The sequence below is a fragment of the Dipodomys merriami genome, unplaced genomic scaffold (genome assembly GCF_024711535.1).
Source record: "Dipodomys merriami isolate MVZ:Mamm:240054 unplaced genomic scaffold, mDipMer1.0.p SCAF_19, whole genome shotgun sequence".
In the NCBI taxonomy this organism is placed as follows: Eukaryota; Metazoa; Chordata; class Mammalia; order Rodentia; family Heteromyidae; genus Dipodomys; species Dipodomys merriami.
Window position 1 is genome coordinate 15,964,408 of NW_027203270.1, and position 21,025 is coordinate 15,985,432.

A 21,025-nucleotide genomic window follows, 5' to 3' on the forward strand; every position below is an offset into this window, starting at 1 on the left:
CTCCAGGGTCTGTCTGCTGCTGTCCCAGGCAGTCCCTGGCTTCCTGGAAAACGCTAGGCCCCAGGAACTGGCTGTTCCCTTCCAGCCTCCTGAGAATCAATACCTCAGCAGCTGCTGCTGAGGCTCATGGGAACAGACCAGGAAAGATCCAGGACCAGTCTGCTCTGGAGATAGAGATGTGTCGACCCAGTACAGCCAGAATGTGGGAAGTGAATCATATTCTGTTGCAGGCAAGAGAAGATGGATGGAAGAGAGAACAAGTTGTGTGTGTGTGTGTGTGTGTGTGTGTGTGTGTGCGCATGCATACGTACCTGCTCTTGTGAGTCCCTGTGAGTCACAGTGCCCCTGCCCCCCATGGTTCCTTCTGCCAACAAGTATGCTGTGTTCTTAGATCTGTGCCTGGCCAGGCTCGCCCACCCCACCAAAGCCCAAGATCTGCCACCCATCAGGAATGCGGGGTTAGGAAATGAAAAACAGGTTCTAGTCCAAGAAAAAAAATTTATTATTATTTTTCTCTCTTAATTGGATTCAGCATTTCTCACTCCTCACACACATTCTCTCTGGCGGGGAACTCAAGTTTGTGCAAAGAGCAAAACGGGACTGTGCTTGCCTGGGCCCCTGGCCAGCAGCCCCTCTCACCTGACAGAGCTTATCTGTTCAGCTCCCTGCAGGCGACCTGTCCCAGCGCCTGACCTCCGAGTTTAGCCCTCTGACCTCTGCCTGTTCCCAGCCATATCCAGAGGAGTCAGAAGAGAGGAGGCTTCCATAATGCAGGAGATGGTTCTTGAAAAGCCCTCGTCATTTTCCTGCTGTGAAGGCCACCTCCTGGTGCCCTCCTACCAAGCTACACAGGGCCCTTGCCAGGTCACCCACCAGAGAGCCTCAGGGTAAAACTCAGCAGCTGAGCCATGCTCCCAGCCTGCGCTTCCACTTAATCATCTGGCCTGTCTTGACCATCACTTGCAAAATGCTAGATTGAAGACACTGTCCAACCTGTTGGACTAACACTGTGGATGCTGCCCTGCCTGCTGGCTTACAAACCCCCAAGCCCCATCCCTCTCCTTCTGTCTAGATGGCTCCGAGCACCTGGCTCCCTGACATCCAACACACTGCTTCCCACGTGTCATCCTGACTCCCACAGCTTCAATAGTAGGGGTGATGGGGTGCTTCAGGGCGCCAGACAGGCTTGTGTTTGCATATAAAAACAAGGTGATGTTCTAAATGTCTAAGAATATTGGTCCCCTGAAGTGATTCTCACTGCCTCCCTTTCTCCCTAACCCTTATCATTGTTATCTTGCCCCTAGCCCTGATAAGCCCAGCTTACATAGGGACTATTGTTGCCAGGCTGGGATTCTAGGCAAAAATTCTATAACTTATTTCTTGCTAGAAATCACCAGTACAATCCATATAGTTTATAAACATGATGATAAGACATACAATTTGGTAACAGAGTGGCTGGGGGAGGGGCAGGGAACCTGTGCATTTTGTATGTATATATATATATAGATAGATGTGGAGTGTGTGTATATATATATATATATATATATATATATAAGTGGACATAGGTATAAAACTGCACCTTCTGTGAGAATCTCATTGCATGTGATAAGGTTCTAAATTTCAGCCTCTGATGATCTTTCCTTTGGTAATTGGTTCTTGGACCCCAGCAGGTGAACCTGGGTCTGCCAGGGTTGCCTGAGACATCAGGAATGAGAGGTGCTCCCCCCTCCTCCCTGAGGGAGGGGTTGAAGGTGACATAGCGCTAGATTCAGGGCAAGTCGATTAAATGGCCTCAGGAAAGGGCCAAGATGCCACCTGCTTGAGTGTTCCCAGACTGCTGGTCGACCCAGCTGGCTCTGGGTGAGCCTTGTTTGTTCTGAGTCCTGCTTCCTCCAAGAACAGTGGGTCCCTTTCGATGATCTCTCAAATGATCAGGATTCCACAGAGCCCAGCTCCCAAGAGAGGATTCACTTCACGTGCCATGTTGGAGCAGTCACTGTCCATGGGTGCTTGGCTGAGGCTGGCTGGGGCAGCTGGGTGAGATGTGCTAATCCCCTCCCGTCTAGGGCTGTACACTGGGGTTTATAATCCACCGGGTAGGGTCCAGATAGCAGCTGAAGGCTCTATCAGCCTTTTCCTGAAACCCAGCAGATCCTCCACTTGTGAACAAAAAGAAAAGAAAAGAAATGCTGTTCCTTGCTGGACATGTGGCAGTGCCGAGTGCTGGTACCCTGGGCCCTCAGCGAAGAGTAACCGCCAGCCCCAGTATCCAAGCCAGGAGTGAGGCCCCTAGGGAAGTGCCTGAGGAGGCCTGCTGCACCCCACTGGGGGCACGGATGAGGGTCCTGCGGGCACATTTGCCCTTCCTTTTGGGCCGTGCTGTGGGCATGAGATCAAAGCCAAACTTGTGCTGGTAGTCGGGGGCATAGTCCTGCAGCTCGTGGGGCTGCTTGCCGGCGCCCATCTTAGAGATCTGGTTTCGGTTCCTGTGGCTGGTACAGTTCTTCCCTGGCTTCTTGTAGCCTGACCTGGAACCGGGAAGATGGCCATGAGGATGGCCCCTGTCTCTGGTGGGGCCATGGGGGAGGTGCTCTTTGCGAGCAGCTCTGTCAGTGGTGGTGAGTGTGTGTGACTTGATCTGGTGTGGCGATGCTGGCCCTGTGCAGTTCCGGAAGTCCTCGGCCCTCAGCAGCTTCAGGTCCTGGCCTTGCCTCAGCTCGGGGGTGGCACAGGGGACAGCAGAGCTGGAGCCTCGGAATCTCCGCAGCCATTCCCACAGGGATCGAGCCCGGCAGCCACAGTCCCAGGCGTTCCCATTGAGGCGAAGGAACTCCAGGGCTGCCAGGGGGGCCAGGCATTCACCTTGCAGCTCTGAGAGGCTGTTGTTGAAGAGGAATAGAGTGGTCAGCCTGTGAAGATCGTGGAAAGCCTTGTGGTGGACCCACTGCAGCTGGTTCTCATGCAACAGTAGCCGATCCAGGTTGACCAGGCCCCGGAAGGGACCCTGGCCTAGGCTCCACAGCTTATTGCCATGGAGAAACAAGTGGCTGAGGTTGACCAGGTCCACAAAGATGTCATCCTGGAGGTACTCAATGTGGTTTTCCTGCAAGTAGAGGTACTGCAGGCTGTGCAAGCCGCCAAAGATGCCCGCAGGCAGGGCACTAAGCCCACACTTATAGAGGTAGAGGGCATGAAGTTTCACCAGGCCTTGGAACGTCTCAGGTGCCAGCGTCCGCAGCTGCCGGTTGTCACCGAGATCCAGTTCCTCTAGGTGCACGAAGCCCTCAAAGGTGTTGGGATCAATGTAGGTGATGTTGTTGGAGTAGATCCACAGGGTGACCATGGCGGGACTGAAATGGCCTTGCTGCAAGAGGGTGATGCGATTGTTCTGGAGGAAGATGCGCTCGCTCTCTTCAGGGATGCCTTCTGGGATGGCAGCAAAGTTGTGCGCCTGGCAACTGACAGTCATGGGCGCTGGGTAGCACACACAGTCCCGTGGGCAGCCGCCACCCAGGGGTAGCTCCCCAGCCAGCAGCAGCAGCAGCAGCTCCACACAGCACCCTGGCAGGGAGAGAGACAGCACAGCCAGTCAGGGGCTGCCCAGGGATCGGAGAGACAGACGGGCGAGGAGGGTGGGATGGGGACTGACAGAGGGCTCTCCTCCATTGCCCTCCTCAGGGTCTGTTCTTGACCATACTGTAGCATGTGTCTCTTAGGCTGGATGGTAAATTTGGGGTTGGGGACCCTGATAATTCCAATATCCCCTTAGCTCTGCCCCTCAAGCCTCTTAAGCTCTACCTCAAGCAGCTGAGCTGAGCCTCCTCATCTTTATTGGCCCTGCTGCTATGAAGGCCCACAGTTGTGGACCAAAATGATCAGCCTCTGGCTCTGGTCACAGGCCTGCTACTTGTTTACTACTATCTACCATCATGGACAATAGTTCTAACAAAGTATCACATCTGGTGTCCCGAGGAATCATTTTATCTAAATTATTTTAAATAAAGCTGGGCACTGTGGTGGTTCATGCCTATAACCTAGCTACTCAGGAGGCTGAGATCTGAGGACCAAGGTTCGAAGCCAGACTAGGCATGAAAGTCCTGGAGATTCTTATTTCCAATTAACCAGCAAAAAGCTGCAAGTGAAGCTGTGTCTCAAGTGGTAGAGCACCAGCCTTAATGAAAAAGCCAAGCAAGAGTACAAAGCCCTAAGTTAAAGCCCCAGTTCTAGTGCACACAAAAAAATGTTCCCGGGCTGGGAAGGTGGCTCAGTGGTAGAGTGCTTGCCTTGCGTGCATGAGGCCCTGGGTTCAATTCCTCAGCACCACATAAGCAGAAAAAGCCAGAAGTGGTACTGTGGCTCAAGTGGTAGAGTGCTAGCCTTGATCTAAATAGCTGAGGGACAGTGCCCAGGCCCAGAGTTCAGGCCCCATGACTGACAAAGAAAAATGTTCCTAGTAACAAGCAAAGCATGCATGAATAACACCAAAGTGTACCTCAAAAGAAGTCTCATTTAGGGCTGGGAGTGTGGCTTCGTGGTAGAGTGCTTCCCTAGCATGCATGAAGCCCTGGGTTCTATTCCTCAGTACCAAATATACAGACACACACACAAAAAAAAACAGAAGTGGTTCTGTGGCTCAAGTGGTAGCGGGCTAGCCTTGAGCAAAAGAAGCTCAGGGACAGTGGCCAGGCCCTGAGTTCAAGCCACAGGACTGACAAAAAAGAAAAGAAATCTCATTTACATTGTCATCTATATCTTCAAATATGCAACACCCTTTCTGTACCTCAGTTTCTTCATTTCTAAAATCCACGTAGCAGTAACTTTCAGCTGGACAGTTGTATGGGGGAGGGCCCAGGTCATTGAGGGAATGGTGTGGGCACCAGGGCTGATGAATGAACCTGTTCTGCCAGATGGAGCATCCCCCATCCCAGCCCACCTTCTGCCCTCCCCCTCCCCATCTCACTTGAGCTCCCAGGCTGAAGCTGCAAAACCAGGCCTTGCCTCTTGATTGTCCAGAGCATTTCCTCTGTAGCTTCCCTCTAATTGGGCATTAATTAGGCATTCGTTAATGGATCCTTAAAATAATTTATTTTCGGATGTGTCCAGCCTGTGGTCGGGTAATAGCCCCACGCTCATTATCTGAGTAGCCTCATTACAGACGATCGTCATTACCTGCCTTTTTCCAGGGTCACAGCTGCCCCAAGCAGCCCAGCAGACGCGCCAGGGCGGAGAGGACAGGCTCCAGGCCTGCCGACACCCACCCCGGAGAGCTGGGCAGCCACCTCCCCCTGGCTATGTTGGCCTCTTGCCCCTTATCTGGTGGCTTGTTCAGCCAGGCCTCTTGGGATAGCCAAGGCGCCCTGGGCAGTTCAGCTGAGTCTTCTTCCTGCCAGCTGTGTTCAGAGTATTTATAATGAGAGACGCCACCCTCCTGGCCACCTCCCCCACCCACCACCTGGGCTCCCAGGACAACTACTGCCCTGGATCCTGGCCGAGCAGGTCTTATCGCCACTACTACCCCCTTGTTCCTAGCAGAAACAGCATCATAAATAAGTGACAGCTCCCAGCTGTTGGGAGTTAGGGGCTCCCAGAGAGTGGCAGCTGCTTCCCGTCCCCCCCTGTAATCACCCAGCGTCTACCCAGCGTTTCCAGCACATAAAAATCATTGCACATAATTTAGTTTTTGCATAATTGGGTTCAGTTGTGATTTCAGAGCAATTATGACCTTGGTGGTGGTGGCAGCACAGCACAGGACCGTTTCTGAGTCAGGTCAGGCTCTCTGTGGCCTCCGCAGGGCCTTCGGTCACCCAGCTGCTGCACAGCCTACTGTTTAGGCCAAGTCTATGGCCACCTTCAGAACATGCCTAGGAGATGTCTGCCAGCCTCTCCCTTGGAAACCTGTGTGTGGCTTCCAGTCCCTACTTCTCACCTCCATTTGTTCAGGGGTCCCAGCCCTGGAGGAAAGGCAAGGACAGGATGCAGTAGGAGCCTAAGTTCCAAATCCCTGTCAGCCCAAAGGGAGCCTGCCTGGGCCTTTCAGCCTCCACATTCAGTCTGGGAGTGTCCAACCCCACTGACTACCCCTTTCATAGGGCTGAGCCTCCAAGCTCAGCTTACACCCCTCCCTGCCCAGGTTGCTTTCTTTTAGGAAAGTCTCACCTTCCCAGAGGCGAGGTGTAACCCTCTCCTTGACACTCCAGAGAGAGCCCAGGCTCCTGGTTCAAGGGCATTCCTGGTGTTCACTGTGCTTAAGGGGACATGGTAGGGCTTATGCTGGTGGTCCTGTGTACACAAAGGAATTTCCTTCCCTCAGTCTGCAGCTGTGGGAAGGGGGGCTGTGGCAGGCTTAGCACTAATCCCACTCGACATTTGTACAGCTCACTGGAGTTTACAGAGGGCTTCTGCCTGTGCTCCTCTGATCCTCAGAGAGGGAGCGGCCCTTTCCCACCTTTGGTATTGCTCTGTCTCTGTAAGGCCCCCAGGAGAAGTTAGGGGCCCATGGAAAGTTGTACCCCTCAGACAGAAAGCAGGTACCTCCAGGGGATGCCAATATACAGAAAAAAGCAGATCAGGGACTCAGATTAGTAAACAAACAAACAAACAAAAAAACAACCAGAAAATCTTGTGAATGCACTATAACATTTACAAGAAGCAAGGATCCAAAGGCAGGACAGAGGGAAGGCCCCTCCCCTTCCTCTCAGAAGGCCACAAGAGGACAAGGGACCCTAGCCAAGTCTTGGTGCAAGGGCCAAACTCTTGTTCCCTATTATCCCAAGAAAGAACATGGTGTTATGTTGTTAGGGTCTGGGGCAACAAGGCCACAGGGACCATATGTTGCAGTGGCTTCCATCCAAAGGCCAGAGGACAGTGAAAGGCTCCTCCAGAAGCGGGGGGGGGGGGGCTGCTGGGATCTGAGCCCAAGGCAGCTGCTCTCTGCCCTCCAATACTGTTCAGATGCCCGTGTCTGTGCCAGATCCCCCTGCCCCTCCATTTGTGGGCAGGGGGCTCTCTGCTAAGTGCTTCCCTGCCCTGGTAGCTGGTGTCTTCACGACTCTGGACTCAATGCTCTAGCCATCCTCGCCTACTTCTGTCTCCACTACCTGAACCAGGATCTAGATTGTCACCTTTCTGGTGTCTTCACTAGGAGACAGCCAGCACCCTATTGCCATAGTTTTCCCTATGCCCCTGCCATGCAGCCCTTGGGAGCCCTGCCCCGCTGATTGCCTGATTAATGTACTAACAATATCGCCTGGAGATTTCGCTGTACATTTTAAGATTGCAAACGATCAGGGCCCCTCCTAAATAGGGTGGGAGGTGGGGGGTTGTTCTGCCCGAGGGAACTGAAGAAAGCAAGCCAGACCTCCTCCTGCCTGCCTCCTTTGGGTGGTGCCCTTTTAGCAACTGCCAAACTCCCAGCCTCCCACACCACGTCTGAGCTCACCACCTCTCTGCAGCCTCATTCATTCTTTTCTCCATTCAACACTTATTCCCTCCTCCCCCCACTCCCCACCACACTTCAGGAGTCTCAGAGAGTCAGAAGTGCCAGCACAGGGAGGGCCCAGTCATGACTCAGGTGAGTCTTCACAATACTAGGCAGGATGACCAGGCACCGGGACCCAGAGTAAACATCTGGCAAGAGAGCCTGGGGGAAGTTGAGGGAGGAGGCTTGGGAACACACCTGTCACCTCCATCCCATCTTCAGACATTATTTGATCACCAGTTAATGGCGATTGGGCAGTTCTTCAGCATCCTGGAGTATGTAATCTGGGAAATGGGCCTGAGAGGGGTCCCTGCCCATGGGGCTGCTTTAGGATTCTATGGCAGAGGTCTGCTCAGGGCTGAGCATGCCACCCAGCACAGAGGCGATACAGGCAAGAGAGCTGGCACTGTTTTCCCACCTCCTCCCTGCAAACATAACCCTCTACTGCTGGGCTAGAGGCACGATGTACAGCAGAACCAAGACCTGAGCCCAGGTGGCCACTGCACCAAGGCCAGTCCAGATGGTTTATGTTCAATCCCAGAGGTAGGAAAGAAAATACAAAGGATGCACTGTGTGCAAAGGCATCGAGCCAGGAAAGCAGGAAGGAGTGCCCTCCACCCCCATCCTTCACCTGGGCCCTCTAACTGGGCAGAATTTCCCAGGAAGTTGGAACCTGAGCTCAGTTGGCCAGGACAGCAACCCAGGGTTGGAGTGACCAGAGATCTTGACACTGGGACCAGCACCAACAGACCTCTGTCCCAAGCCAAAGTCTGATGACTATTGTGGAAGGGGACCAGTTCTTCCCAGCCCCTGGAAGCAAGAAGAGAACTGAGGGGGACCCAGTCCAACTGCGCGCAATGGCCCATTGGGAGCAGCATCATTTCACAGAGGAGGAAATGAGGGTCTCAGACGGTCAGCACCTGAGCAGGCCACATGGCTAGGGAGCAGAACAGTGGGGTTAGTGGGCCAGGCCCCACCCAGAGGACTCCAGACCCCAGCTCCCCAAGGCATGCAGGCAGCTGAGGGCTGGCCAGCCCTTTCAGGCCCTGAGGTCCCAGGCTTGATCACTACAGCGCCTGAGGGGCTGTTCCTTCCTTGTCCCATGGCTTGTATCCTCATGGCTGCTAAGCAGGTCTAAGGGGGCCCTCTGAGGCTTGGAGACCGGTCAGCAGCCATGTGGTCGATTCCTCCGGCTCTGTAGTCCTTCAACCCTCCCCCCAGCCTGGCCAGAGACTCTTCTCCAAGCTAATCAATGCTAACCCAGTGCTCTCTGCCGAGTGCACGGTGGCCACCGGCCAGGTCGGCTGCACTCAGGGGGCTGCTGGCGCCTCAAACCACTTGGCACTTATGCCACTTGTATCCTAAGCATAGGTCTCTTCCTGGTGAGTTACTCCCTCCCTTCACTCCACCCCCTCACAGCCTAGCCCAGCACTGGAGATAAGAAAGCCAGCTCCTCTAATCAGGGCCTCTCTGCTAGATTTGGGGGGTGGGGGAGCAGAGTGGCCAGTATCCTCCAGACCATGGCAGAGAACAGCAGGAGCAGATCAACTTTGGAGCTGGAGAAACCTGGGTTCAAATCCTGAATCTTTTGCTTAAAGACCTCATCCTGGTACTTGTTTGAGCCTTACTTTCCTCACCCTGTAAAATGGGAACAATCCCTTTAAAGCTCCAGTGCGGGGTCCTCGTGACTGCAGATGCTGGTATCCACCCACCTCACCCACATCTCCATCTGTCCAAAGCAATTGCCATCCAAGCCAGTCACCAGTGGCTCATGCCTGTAATCCTAACTACTCAAGAGGCTGAGATCTGAGGATCAAGGCTTGAAGCCAGCCCAGGCAGGAAAGGACTTTAACCACCAAAAGGCCAAAAGAAGTAGAGATGTGATTTAAACGGTAGAGCAACAGCCTTGAGAAAAAACAAACAAACAAAAACAAAACTAAAAGAATAGCACCCAGGTCCTGAGTTCAAATCCCAGTACTGACTCAAACAAAGAAACAAAAAATCCATCCAAACCAAACTCTGCTCTTCCCCCCACCCTCTAGCCTTCTCCACTTACATCTTCTCCCTCTTAGGTAAGGAGGCTCCTTTGTTTTGGCTGCTCAAGCCAAACACCTTAGCTAGAACTTTCTTCTTACCCCACACCCATCTTCTAGAAAATTCTGTGGGCTCAACTTTAGAATTCATCCAGCATCCATCCACACTCACTGCTTACCTGGACTATAGCAGTAGCCTCTTCAGAGGCCCTTCTGCCCCTGCTCTTGCCCCTACATCTCCTCCAACTCAGCATCCAGGGAGACCCAGGACAAATCTGAATCAGAATATGCTAGTCCTCTGCCCAGACTCTCTATGGCTCCCATCTCACTCACAAGTTTGTACCATGGCCCAGAGGCCCCACCTTCCCCAGCCGTACTGATCTTGCTGCAGTCCCTCCTACACACCACAGGCACTCCACCTCCAGCCTTCGCATGTGCTATTCCCTCTACCTGGAACCCTGCCCGGAGTGTCTGCTGAGCTCTGCCCAAAGTACCTTCTTGGCAAGGCCTCCATTGAGCAGCCTGTTTGAAAGGTGTCCCTTCCCTGCTTCACTTTACCCCCTCTTCTCATACACCACATATGTCTATTAACTTTCTGTGTCCTGCTGCTGAGTGCTGACTCCATGAGGACAGGATTACGTACATACAACCAGAGCTCAGCGACAATGGCTAGGTGAGGCAGACAACTCCTTTTTTAAAAAATACTGGTCCTGGGGCTTGAACTTAGGGCCTAGGTGCTGTCCCTGAGCTTTGTTTTTGCTCAATGATCTACCACTTGAGCCACAGCTCTACTTCTGGCTTTTTGCTAGTTATCTGAAAACGAGTCTTACAGACTGACTTTCCTCCCCAAGCTGGCTTCAAACCTTGATCTTCAGATCTCAGCCTCCTGAGTAGGTAGGATTACAGGTATGAGCCATCAACATCCAGTTCAGGCATTTTCTTGAGTTCATGGTGAAAGGGGGTAGGGTGTGGGGAGGGGCAGGATTCAAAGGCAATGCTCACAAAACCCTAGGCCCAGGGCCCAGCTCCAAGTAGATGCTTTCTCATTAATTCTGAGGAGACACAGAGCCTTAAGACAAGAGTAGAGACTTGAAGTGCTCCTCTGGATCCATTTTAGGAGACTCTGGGAAGGAGGACCCAGAGCTAGCCAGGGACAGGGGTCTCCTAGGACAGATGTGCCTAGGGCTGAGGGGTTCCCCAGATGTGAGAAAACAGTGCTAAAATGAGGGCATTCCCAAACTAACAAGCACAAATCATCCAAAGTGGGGGCCAGGATTGTGACTCCCCTCAATAACAAACAAACAAACAAACGAAAGAAAAACACCTCTGGGTACAAGAGAGCCAAGAGGCATGTGTGTCCTGGAATACCAAACCTTGGCCTACTGTCAGCCAGAGAGGCATTCTTGGGCCCAGAGAGAGCCTGTGGGTAGACATGTGGATGTCTGGGCAGGTGTGCACACACCTGTGTTAATGTGTTCCTGTGTATGCAATGTGTGCCTGCATGTGTGTGCTTTTGTGTACAAGTGTGCAAGCCTGTGGATTTATAGATGTGTGTGTGTGTGTGTGTGTACACGGCCCTGTATATATAGATAAGCATGGTGATGCATATATCTGGGAACACATGCATACACAGGTAAATGCGCATTGGTCTCTAGGTACTATGGATGGCAGCCCAGTCCTCCCTTTTATCCTGTAGCATCCCTGAGAAGAGGCAGGGCCAGAGGCACACACTGGGGGGAGGGAAATGAGCCTGTCTTAGCCAGCCCTCCCTCTCACTTTGGCTTCAGCTCTGGCTCTCCTCCTGACATGCTGAATTATGCACCCACTTCAGTTCCTCTGGAGCACTAGGATCACTCTTAACTGAGAAGTGGGTGGCTCCTTGTTGGAATAACCTTTCAGCTTTCATCTGCCTTGGCTGGTCCCCTGGAACAGGCTGGCCATGAATGCTGCACTAATTGGGCTGCCAACTTCTCACAGGGCCTTGTGGGAGCAACTTGGGCCTCCCCACGTCCTCTCATCGGGTCCACTGCCTCCTCATTGTAAGGGCTCTGAGCCTAGCAGAGCTGGAGGCTACATACAGACAACTAAATACCCAGGCATTGGCCAGGCTTGCTCCCAGTCACAGTATGGGGGACATTTTACCTGGACCACAGCTAGTGGATCAGGAAACCTCTTGAGGCCTCAGTTTCTTCATCTGGAAAGTGGAGTGAGCGCCTGCCTTACTCAGTGAGCCTGGGCACTGGCTTTGCTCAGTGCCTACTGTGTGGGAGGCCCTACCTAAGTAACAATTGTGTCATTGGGTTGTTAGGCAAAAGGAGCTGCTCCCAGACTGCCTTTGGGCTGTCTCCATCCTCAAAGGGGTTTTGGCTTTCACCCTACCCACCCTTATGTCTCAGGACCCCAGAGCCATGGTGGATGGAGCTGTCTGCTAGAAACCTGGGCTGTGGACTTCACCTTTACCTCCTGCTTTCTCTCCTCCCTAGCTCAGAAAATTGCCCTGTTGACTCAATGCATTCTTTGGTTTGGAAATCCCAGTATTTGGGCTATGACAACCCAGACTCCCAAAATGAGGGGGGCTTCTGTGGGGGTGGCACAGTCCTCGATGGTAAAATGTCTAGGGGGCCACTTGCCTGCCTGGTGGCCCATGGAGTATGAGGGAAAGGGAGCTGGGTGCAAGTGTCTGTCAAACTGAAGATTCCAATACTGGGCAGGGCTGAGCACTCAGCCAGGCACAGCAGGAGATGGGACCCTACCTTTGAGCAGCAGGTGCAGAATTCTCTGCAAAGAACTCTTATTCCTAGTACCCAAAGAACCATCCTTTCCTCAGAGGGAGGCATTCAAGACCAGGGTACAGAGCACACCCAATTCTGCAGCTATCTTTCCTGCCCTCCTTCGTTTCTGTGAGAGGCTGGGCTCTGGAACAGTAGGAGGCATAACTCCTTCCTTCCTATGGCCTCCGTTCTGAGGAGAACACAACGGGAAAAGAAAAGAGCCTCAAAATGACAAATTGTAAGTCCTCAGAACTTGAACTTGAAGAAGGTGTTAAGATTCAGATGAATCTCTATGTGCGCATGGAGGGCCTCCCTGAAGAGTGACATGGGAATAAAAAACCTAAAGGCTAAGAAGCAGTTGAGGAAGAAACTTCTAGGCAGAGGGAATGAGAGATACAAAGGTTCTGGGGCAAGAGATAAAAGCCAAAAGGTAGGAACCAGGGGTAGGATCTTAAAAGTCACAATAAAGAGTTTAGATTCTATTCTGAGTATGGCAAGAAAACACTGGAGGCTCTGAGGTAGGGGTGATGTGGCTGGATAAGAGGATCCCCTCTTAGATGGGTGATGGGAAGCAAGAATGAGGCCAGGAGACCTATTATCATTGTCTTTGAGAGAGAGATGTTTGGGTCCTGAGGACAGGGAACTCTTTAGATGACAAGTACAGGAATCTGTGTATGCTGGGAGGGACCATAGGTACCTTCACCAAGACTAGAAGTAGGTGACACCAAGAGACTAAAGGAGCCTAGGAAAACAGGCTTGGGGACAACCAAGAGCTCCATTTAGGACATGTGAAGTCTGGCAGCTGGATGTATACAACACAGGAATCCGGAGGGGAGCAGTAAACTCAGGAGCCATCAGTGTAGAGATGGTATTTAATCTGTGGGAATGGATGGGGTCACAGTGGAGAGGTAAGAGGGATTCAAGGCAATATACCGCAGCACACTAGTACTGGAGGAAGGCAGAGAAAAAGCCGGTGAAACAGGAGGAGTCATTGGTAGAGGAGGAGCCAGCAAAGGAGGAATGGCCAGTGAGGTCACAGGCAAACAGGAAGAGCTAGAAAAGTGTCGCAAATCAGAAAGTGGAGGGTTTCCAGAAGGAGGGAGAAATCAGTACCGAAGGCTGTGGAGATTTTACGTGGTGACAGCAAAGTGCCTGATGGATTTGGCAACATGGAGGTAATTGTTGGCTCTGGCAAGTTCATTTCTGGCAGGAATGGTGAGGATAAAACATACTGGAGTGAATGAAGAGTGACTGAAAGGCAGGGAAGGAAAGATGGCCTAGGATTGGCCAGGAAAGGTGAGGGTGTGCTGAGTTAACATGTGGCTGGGAATCATAATGGCTCCCAACAACAAAGGCTCTGTTTCACAAGATCGAGGGAAGGCTGAAGATGCACAGGGAATCTGGTCAGTTGGAATGAGCACCCCTAACCCCCAACACTGCCAGGAATAGTTTTATAGGTAGGATCAACTACTAGTTCTTTCCTGTGTTTGAGGCAACAGAAATCATCCTTGCTCATATTTCATTAGTTAAAACAAAGCATGTGGACCTGTCTGTCCATATTGAGCCGGGAAGACTCCTCTTGGGGAACTCAGGGAGTAGGGTATGTTTGTGGGCATTCAGAATCTACTCATACAGGAAGTACTACCAAGAATATGAGCAGAGAAATGTGGAAGGCCCTGCAGGGGTGTGGGCTGAGAGCAGTTATTATCTATCTTTTTTAAAAAAAAGAACTTTTTTAAAATTATAGTTTTTATCTTCAGTTGATACATAGCAATTGTGTGTGTATTTATGGGGTACAGTGTGACATTTCAAAACATGTACACAATGTGTAATGATCAGATCAGAGCAATTAGCATATCCATCAACTCCAACACTTATCATTTCTTTGTCTTGGGAACATTCAAAATTCTACTAGCTATTTTGAAATATACAATTAATTGCTGAAGGCTGTGGAGAGTTTATATGATGACAGTTTTCCTACTGTGCCATAGAACATTCGAAGTTATTCCTCCTATCCAGCTGCACCCCTGTACCCGTTAACCATCCTCTCTTCATCCTCCATCTCCTCTCAGTGTTTGTTTTTTGGGGGAAGGAAGAAATAGAGTCTGTTTGCTTGCCAATGAGCATAATTCAGAAGGAGGAGGGGAGAGGGAGAAAGAGGGAGAATGGGAGGCTGAAGCAGTAGGTGGGAGCGGGCAGGAGAAGATGGGACCCAGGACTGAGAAGGAACGCCTGTCCACTGTAACGGGGGACTATGATATACATAGAGAAGGAGATAGAACTACTGGAATGGTTTCTATTTTCTCTCTGAAGAGGTCCTTGGCTGAGTATGGAGGTAGGTGGGGGATGGTGGGAAGTTTGAAACAGACAGAAGAGGTAGGCATCCTGCATCAGAGTGAGCCAGCTCTCACAGTCACCTGAGGATCTTCTGGGGCTCCAACCTGCTGCCTAGCTTTGGGGCTTTCTTCAGCAGTCTTAGCTACTCAGGTGTGCCAAGGAGGCAAGGTAGCCCAAGGGTGGGGTTTCTAGGTGAGGCCAAAGAATTAAGAAAGGACAAAGAAGTTGAAAGTGTTCACAAGCAAGTGTTTCTAATCCCCACTGACCCAGCTTCTGACTAAATTCTCATTTCCTGCTAGATTCCCAGGGCTGTCTCTCATACCAGACTTCTCCTATCTTACCAAACACATCTTTCTCCTTTGACCCCTCTGTGGTATCTCTCCTGATTGGCCCCTTGTGACAGACACCTGTGGAGCCCAGCTGAGCTGCTCAGGTCCTTGGCTTCCAATTTCCCCCCATCTTTCTTGCTGGCTGGAGCATGGCATATTTACCGGGGTCTACTGCTGCCAGTCCTCGAACTCCAGATGTGGGAAATTTGGCCCAGATAGCACTTCACATGAGTTTCCATGTGCTCCCCAGGCTTTGTTTTCATGTATCAGGTTTTCCCTTTAAAGTTATTCATCATTGTTTACTTTGATTTTAAAATAACAGTTTCTGGTTGAAAGAAATGTGAAAAGTCTAGAAGCAAAAAGCAGAATTACCACTATATTGCCATTACCCTTGACAGCCATCGACAGGGCCTTGCTATACCTTCTTTCAATGCTTCCTTCATTTATATAGGGCATATAAAAATTAAATAAAAATTTTATTTCAAGAAATAAAGTTGAGTTCATGCTATACATGCAGCTCTGTGTCCCGCATTGTCTGCTTTAACCATTCCATTCCATCAGCAGTTCTGTGTTAAGGAAGAAGAAATAGGAGCCCAGCAGGCAGAGGAGCCCCACCTCTAGGGCAGTACAATGTAATGGGGAGCATAGCTCTCATCTGCCAGCCATGACCATATAAAATTGCACCTTACACCTGGGCACCAGTGGCTCACATCTATAATCCTAGCTACTCAGGAAGCTGAGAGCTGAAGATTTAGGTTCAAACCATCCCAGGCAGAAAAGTCCATGAGACTCTTATCTCCAGTGAGCTAGCAAAAAGCTGGAAGTGGAACTGTGGCTCCAGTGGTAGAACACCAGCCTTGAGTGAAAAAGCTAAGGGACAGTGCCCAGGCTCTGAGTTCAAGTCTCAGTACCTGTGCATGTGTGTATGCAGATACATACATACACACACATGTGCACATGTGTGTACACACACATCTAAAAAGGAGAGGAGAAAGAGATCTAGGGAGTTGTGAGAACTATGGAGTATGTAAGAATGAGGTGTAAAGAGTTTGAAGGTGGAATTCCAGCCAGGGTAAACAGCTATGCAGAGGGCTTGATGCCAGAGGCAACAGTCAGTTAACTGAAAGAAAAATATGTGGTAACAGACAGGATTTTGAGAGACTGCAGAGGTCCCACTGTTCCGATAAAAGTTATAATTTATTTATCTGTGAAACATTTAGATTGTCTCTCATTTTTCACTGTTATAAATTATCATGACAAAAGTCAGTAATACTAGTTGCCTTCTGGGAGGACTGTTGAGAAGTTGGGGGACTGGGGTGAGGGAACTGTCACTGAATACCTGTCAGGGACTTTTGATTTATTATCATGTGGCTATGGTAACACATGCTAAATGCTACCCGGGCCAATATGTCAATTTAGTGTTTGGAGAGTCAGTGAGATGTAAACTAAATAACACTGAGATGAACATCTTTGTGCACACACACAGCTTTGTTCAAGTTTCTGATCCTTTTCTTAGATTCTTAGATTATTGTATCCAAGTTTGTTTGTTTATTTTTGGTGGTCATGGGGCCAAGTCCTCTTGATGAACTGACAAGTCACCTTCCAGAAGCTTTAGCTCACAAAATTCTTTGGTACTGCACCTAGGAGACCACCAGGCTTGAGGGCTTTCAGAGATCTGGTCCTTTCTTCTGCTTTCCCAGAGAGAGCTACCCAGAGCCAGACTTCTGTCTCACATGAAAAAGAGATTGTGAGGGAGCCACTGGGGGGTTCACATATGTTAAAAAACCTCCTGGGGGCGCTCACATATACTCTTTGAACATTCCTTCCCCAAAATTATTCTGAAGATATTCATATTCCCATTTTACCATTGAGAATAAAAATGTGGTTCAATAAATTAGTGAGTGATTCGCCCAAGATGGTGGAGCCAGGATTCAAATAAGACAGATTTGGCATCCAGTAATATGAGGCGACATGGCTCTGCTTTGTAGCTACTGCTCACTCAGAAACTTTCCCAGCAGCACCTTCTCCAGTACCCCAACATACAGCCCCCTTACCTCCCATGGGCTGTGTCCTTGCCCCTGGAGGATCACTTTGCCTCTACCCCATCTCTATTATTTATTCCTCTCCTCGAGCTTCACACTCAGGAGTCCTGGGAAATGGACAAGGCAGAGGGGGAAGGAAGTGGAAATTCTGTGTAATACCCTCGTCTGTATCACAAAACTTGTCTTAAGTGCCAGCCCTAGGGATTTGCTGGAGTTGGTGCGACAGAGGTGGGGCTGAAGGTCAGATTAAATTGGACTAGTAACCCCCAGAGGGATACTTGAAAGAGGTTGCTAAAGAAAGAGTTTCCGGCAGGAAGGGATGGGAGTTGACAGAGGCAGGCAGCAGGCAGAGCACGGCTGGCCAGCCAGGCCAGCCCTGTTTGGTAGGGCTTGGTGGTGACAGGTCTAGGTTCACAGGAAACCTTAAATCTTGCCTCCCCCCCCCCTCCAATAATGAGTTGGTATAAAAATGGATCTTGAATAAAATTGTCTGCAGTTTTCAAATTTCAAACTGCATTAGTCAAAATATATCAAATTTCCATGTACTGGCTTACCACCTGCTCAAAAATCAGATCCCTTTTCAGCTGGAATATACTGAAATATGAATCACCCCCTGAGAGGCACAGGGAACAAAAGCAAGAGGGTTAGGTCCTCTCCGAATGTGCAGTGGGCAGGCTAGAATCCTAGGCTCCTTTGGGTCTCCCCACCCTTCACCCCACAAACGGCTTCTTGAATTACATCGGTTGCCCGACCTCCTCAGCCACTTCCAATGTTAGATTCTTAACTCAAACACCTAAAATCTCGGAAATCTATGCCACACAGGCCTGAACATAATCATTTCAGTCATCCAGCCATTCATGAGCACCTACTATGTGCTGGGTGTCCAGACTTGTCCAAGAGGCAGATCTCTAACCCTATGGCTATGACAAATGATGATGTTTTGTCCTCACTTGCTTACCTTCCCAAGCACTGCACACACCCGATACTTCCACGTGGATGTCTAACAAGCAGCTCACACCCACCATGACCTTAGCTATTTCTGCATCCCTGAAGGGGACACCGCCATTTGGAAACATAGGTGCTAGTTTCCATTACTCCTTTTCTTCATGTTCTTTTCCTTTGATCTTCTAAATCCTATTGGTTCCACTTTCAAAATATATCCCTAATTTACATCACTCCATCTCTACCCCTCCTCACTGTATCTTAGGCCACTGTCCCCTCTCCCCTGGACCCTGCCATGGCCTCCTTAACAGATGATCTATCATCTGTGTCTGTTTCTGCCCCATCACCACCCATAGCTGAAGGATATACACACACAAATGTACATATATATACATACACATATACATATATATATACATACACATATACATATATATACACACACATATACATATATATGTGTGTGTATATATATACCACTGCTGGAAGGTCTTCAAAACCAGTTAAGTGCCAGGTGCTGGTGGCTCACACCTGTAATCCTAGCTACTCAGGAGGCTGACATCTGAGGATCACAGTTCAAAGCCAGCTCAGGCAGGAAAGTCTGTAAGACTCTTATCTTCAATTATCCACCAGAAAACCAGGAAGTGGCTCTCTGACTCAAAGTGGTAGAGCACTAACTAGCTTTGAGCGAAAGAGCTCAGGGACAGTGCCCAGGCCCTGAGATTAAAGTCTAGGACTGACAAAAACAAAAAGCAAACTAGTTAAGTACAGGGCTGGAGGTACAGCTCAGTGCTGCAGTGCTTGCCCAGCATGTGAAAGACCCTGGGTTTGATCCTTAGTACCATGAAAACAAAACAAAACAGTAAGTAAAATCCTGTTCTTTTCTGCCTGAAATCTTCCAGGGGCTTCTCATAGCACCAGAACAAAATACAATCTGTTATCAGGCCACATAGCCTCATGATCTGTCGACCACCTCTCCAGCACCATCCTGTGTCGCCCTCCTCATTGCAACCACAGTGACCCTCTGCTCCTAAGCCACAGCAAGTCCATTCTTGCCTTGGAGGTTTTGTTTTATGGTAAAGTCTATAAATACTATAGATAAATGCCATGAAATTTGCCATTTTAAGGCATACAATTCAGTTTCATGTAGTACACTCATAATCTTGCACAACTATCAACACAATCAGGTCCCAGAACATTTCAATCATCCCAAAGGGAGACACCATACCTATTAGTAGTCACCCTCCATTTTTCCTCCCCCAGCCCCTGGCATCTGTGAACCTCCTGGCTTTCTCTGTGGATTTGCCTGTTCTGGGTAGTCATTACAACTGGAATCATACAATGCTTGACTCAGAGTGGTAGCACTGGCTGTTCTACATCATGACTTAGCCAGGCAGGTCCTTTACCGAACCATACCTGCCCTTCTTTAGAGTCAGGTCTCAGATCCAGATATCACCTACCTGTCTACAAATGCTCTCCTCCTGCCCCAGCCACTCATTCCATTTATTTCCCTTTCCACACTCAACACTCTCTAAAAATACCTCATTTATTTGCTTATGGGTTTATTGTCTTGTTCCCTGTTTCCTTGTTCCCTGTGGTATCTCCAGACTCTAGGACCAGGCTAGGCACCTGGGAGGCCCTCACTATTACTAGTGGACTGAATGAGCCAGAACATAACATCCATTGAGAAGATAAACCCCAGTTGGAATTGGAGAGGTAGAGTTCCAAGTGGAAGAAAATGGAGGGGTCATGAGAGAGCATGTGCCCTTAGGAATCATAGGGTGCCCCTCCTCTAGTTTATCATTTATCCCAATTGTTTTCATTTGCTTCCCCCAGAAAGTATATATATATATGGTGCTGAGGAAAGACAGAACGGTGTCTCACTTAGCTTTTGTGCTCAAGGCTGTTGCTCTACCACGTGAGCCATACCTCTATTTCTGGTTTTCTGCTGGTTAATTGGAGATGAGAGTCTCATGGGCTTTTCTGCCTAAGCTGGCTTGGAACTCTGATCCTCCTTTCTCAACTTCCTGGATTACAGATGTGAGCCACCAATACCTGACTGGAATCTCTTTTGTTTGCGTTTGTCTCTTCTCTATTGCCCTCCACATCCAGGCTCTAGTACATATAATAACTTACAGACACAAAGAAAAAATCACGAGTTCCTATTGCTCTGGTTTTGAATCATTCTGCAAGCACTTTTGAGATAGGAAGGCAGGAGGAGCAGGGGGCGGTAGCAAGGTACATTACAGACAACTGTCAACTGTATTTTAAGGCTCGGGGAGGGTCCTCACTCTTTGAACTCCTGGGAAGGGAAGCTGAACCAGAATAGACCGATGCTATCCCATCTCCCAATCCCTGTTAGCTCTCCCTTATCTTTCTGAGCTGAGCCTATGGGCCTCTGGGAACTGGGCTGTCTGTGAACCCTGTCCTTCATTTTTCCTGATTGAATCAGGTCTCTGGCTGGACCAGGCCTTTGTGGCTCTGCAAGTCCACCAGAGCTCCCTGAGGGAGAGGCCCTGCCCCAAAGCCAGGAGTCTCAGAAGGGCAAATTCAATTGTGTGTAAAGTGGGAACCATTAACCTGTCTGTGGACTGTGGAGCCCCCACATTGCTCCCTTCTGCCATCTGGGTTTTCCCAGGACACTTATTCAGCCTCTTTGTTGTCCCTTCTCCCCTGTTCCTCTTCTACCCATGGTTCCCATCACCCTGGCCTCTAGGATCAGAATGGAGTTTAAGCTTAGAAAGAAAACAAACCCATAGAGAATTGTCCATCCTCAGAGGCAAGCCAAGCTCCTGGCTCTTCTCATCCAGCAAGCTTTGATGCAACCTCATGGGGAAAGGGGATCCAGATGCAGGTGGGGACTTTTGAGTGGGAAATTTTGGGGTCTCAAGTACCCAACACATGTATAGAGCTGTGCTGTCGTGGACAGTTGAGATGTGGCTATTTCGAAGAATAGGTAAAAGAATGCAAAAGCTGGTGCTAGTGGCTCATACCTGTCATCCTAGCTATTCAGGAGGCTGAGATCTGAGGATGACGGTTCAAAGCCAGCCCAGGCAGGAAAGTCCGCAAGACTCTTTTTTTTTTTTGGGGGGGG

At 49.9% G+C, this 21,025-nt stretch overlaps 1 protein-coding gene across 1 annotated transcript in view; it reads right to left on the reverse strand.

Moving 5' to 3' along the window:
* Positions 1-484: 484 nt before the first annotated feature.
* Positions 485-21,025, reverse strand: part of Rtn4rl1 (reticulon 4 receptor like 1) — a 79,758-nt gene continuing 59,217 nt past the window's right edge. Inside the window, exon 2 of the mRNA XM_070027477.1 lies at positions 485-3,561. Within this exon, the coding sequence (XP_069883578.1) occupies positions 2,240-3,561 (1,322 nt within the window). The 3' untranslated portion in view covers positions 485-2,239. The remainder of the gene's footprint in view (positions 3,562-21,025) is intronic.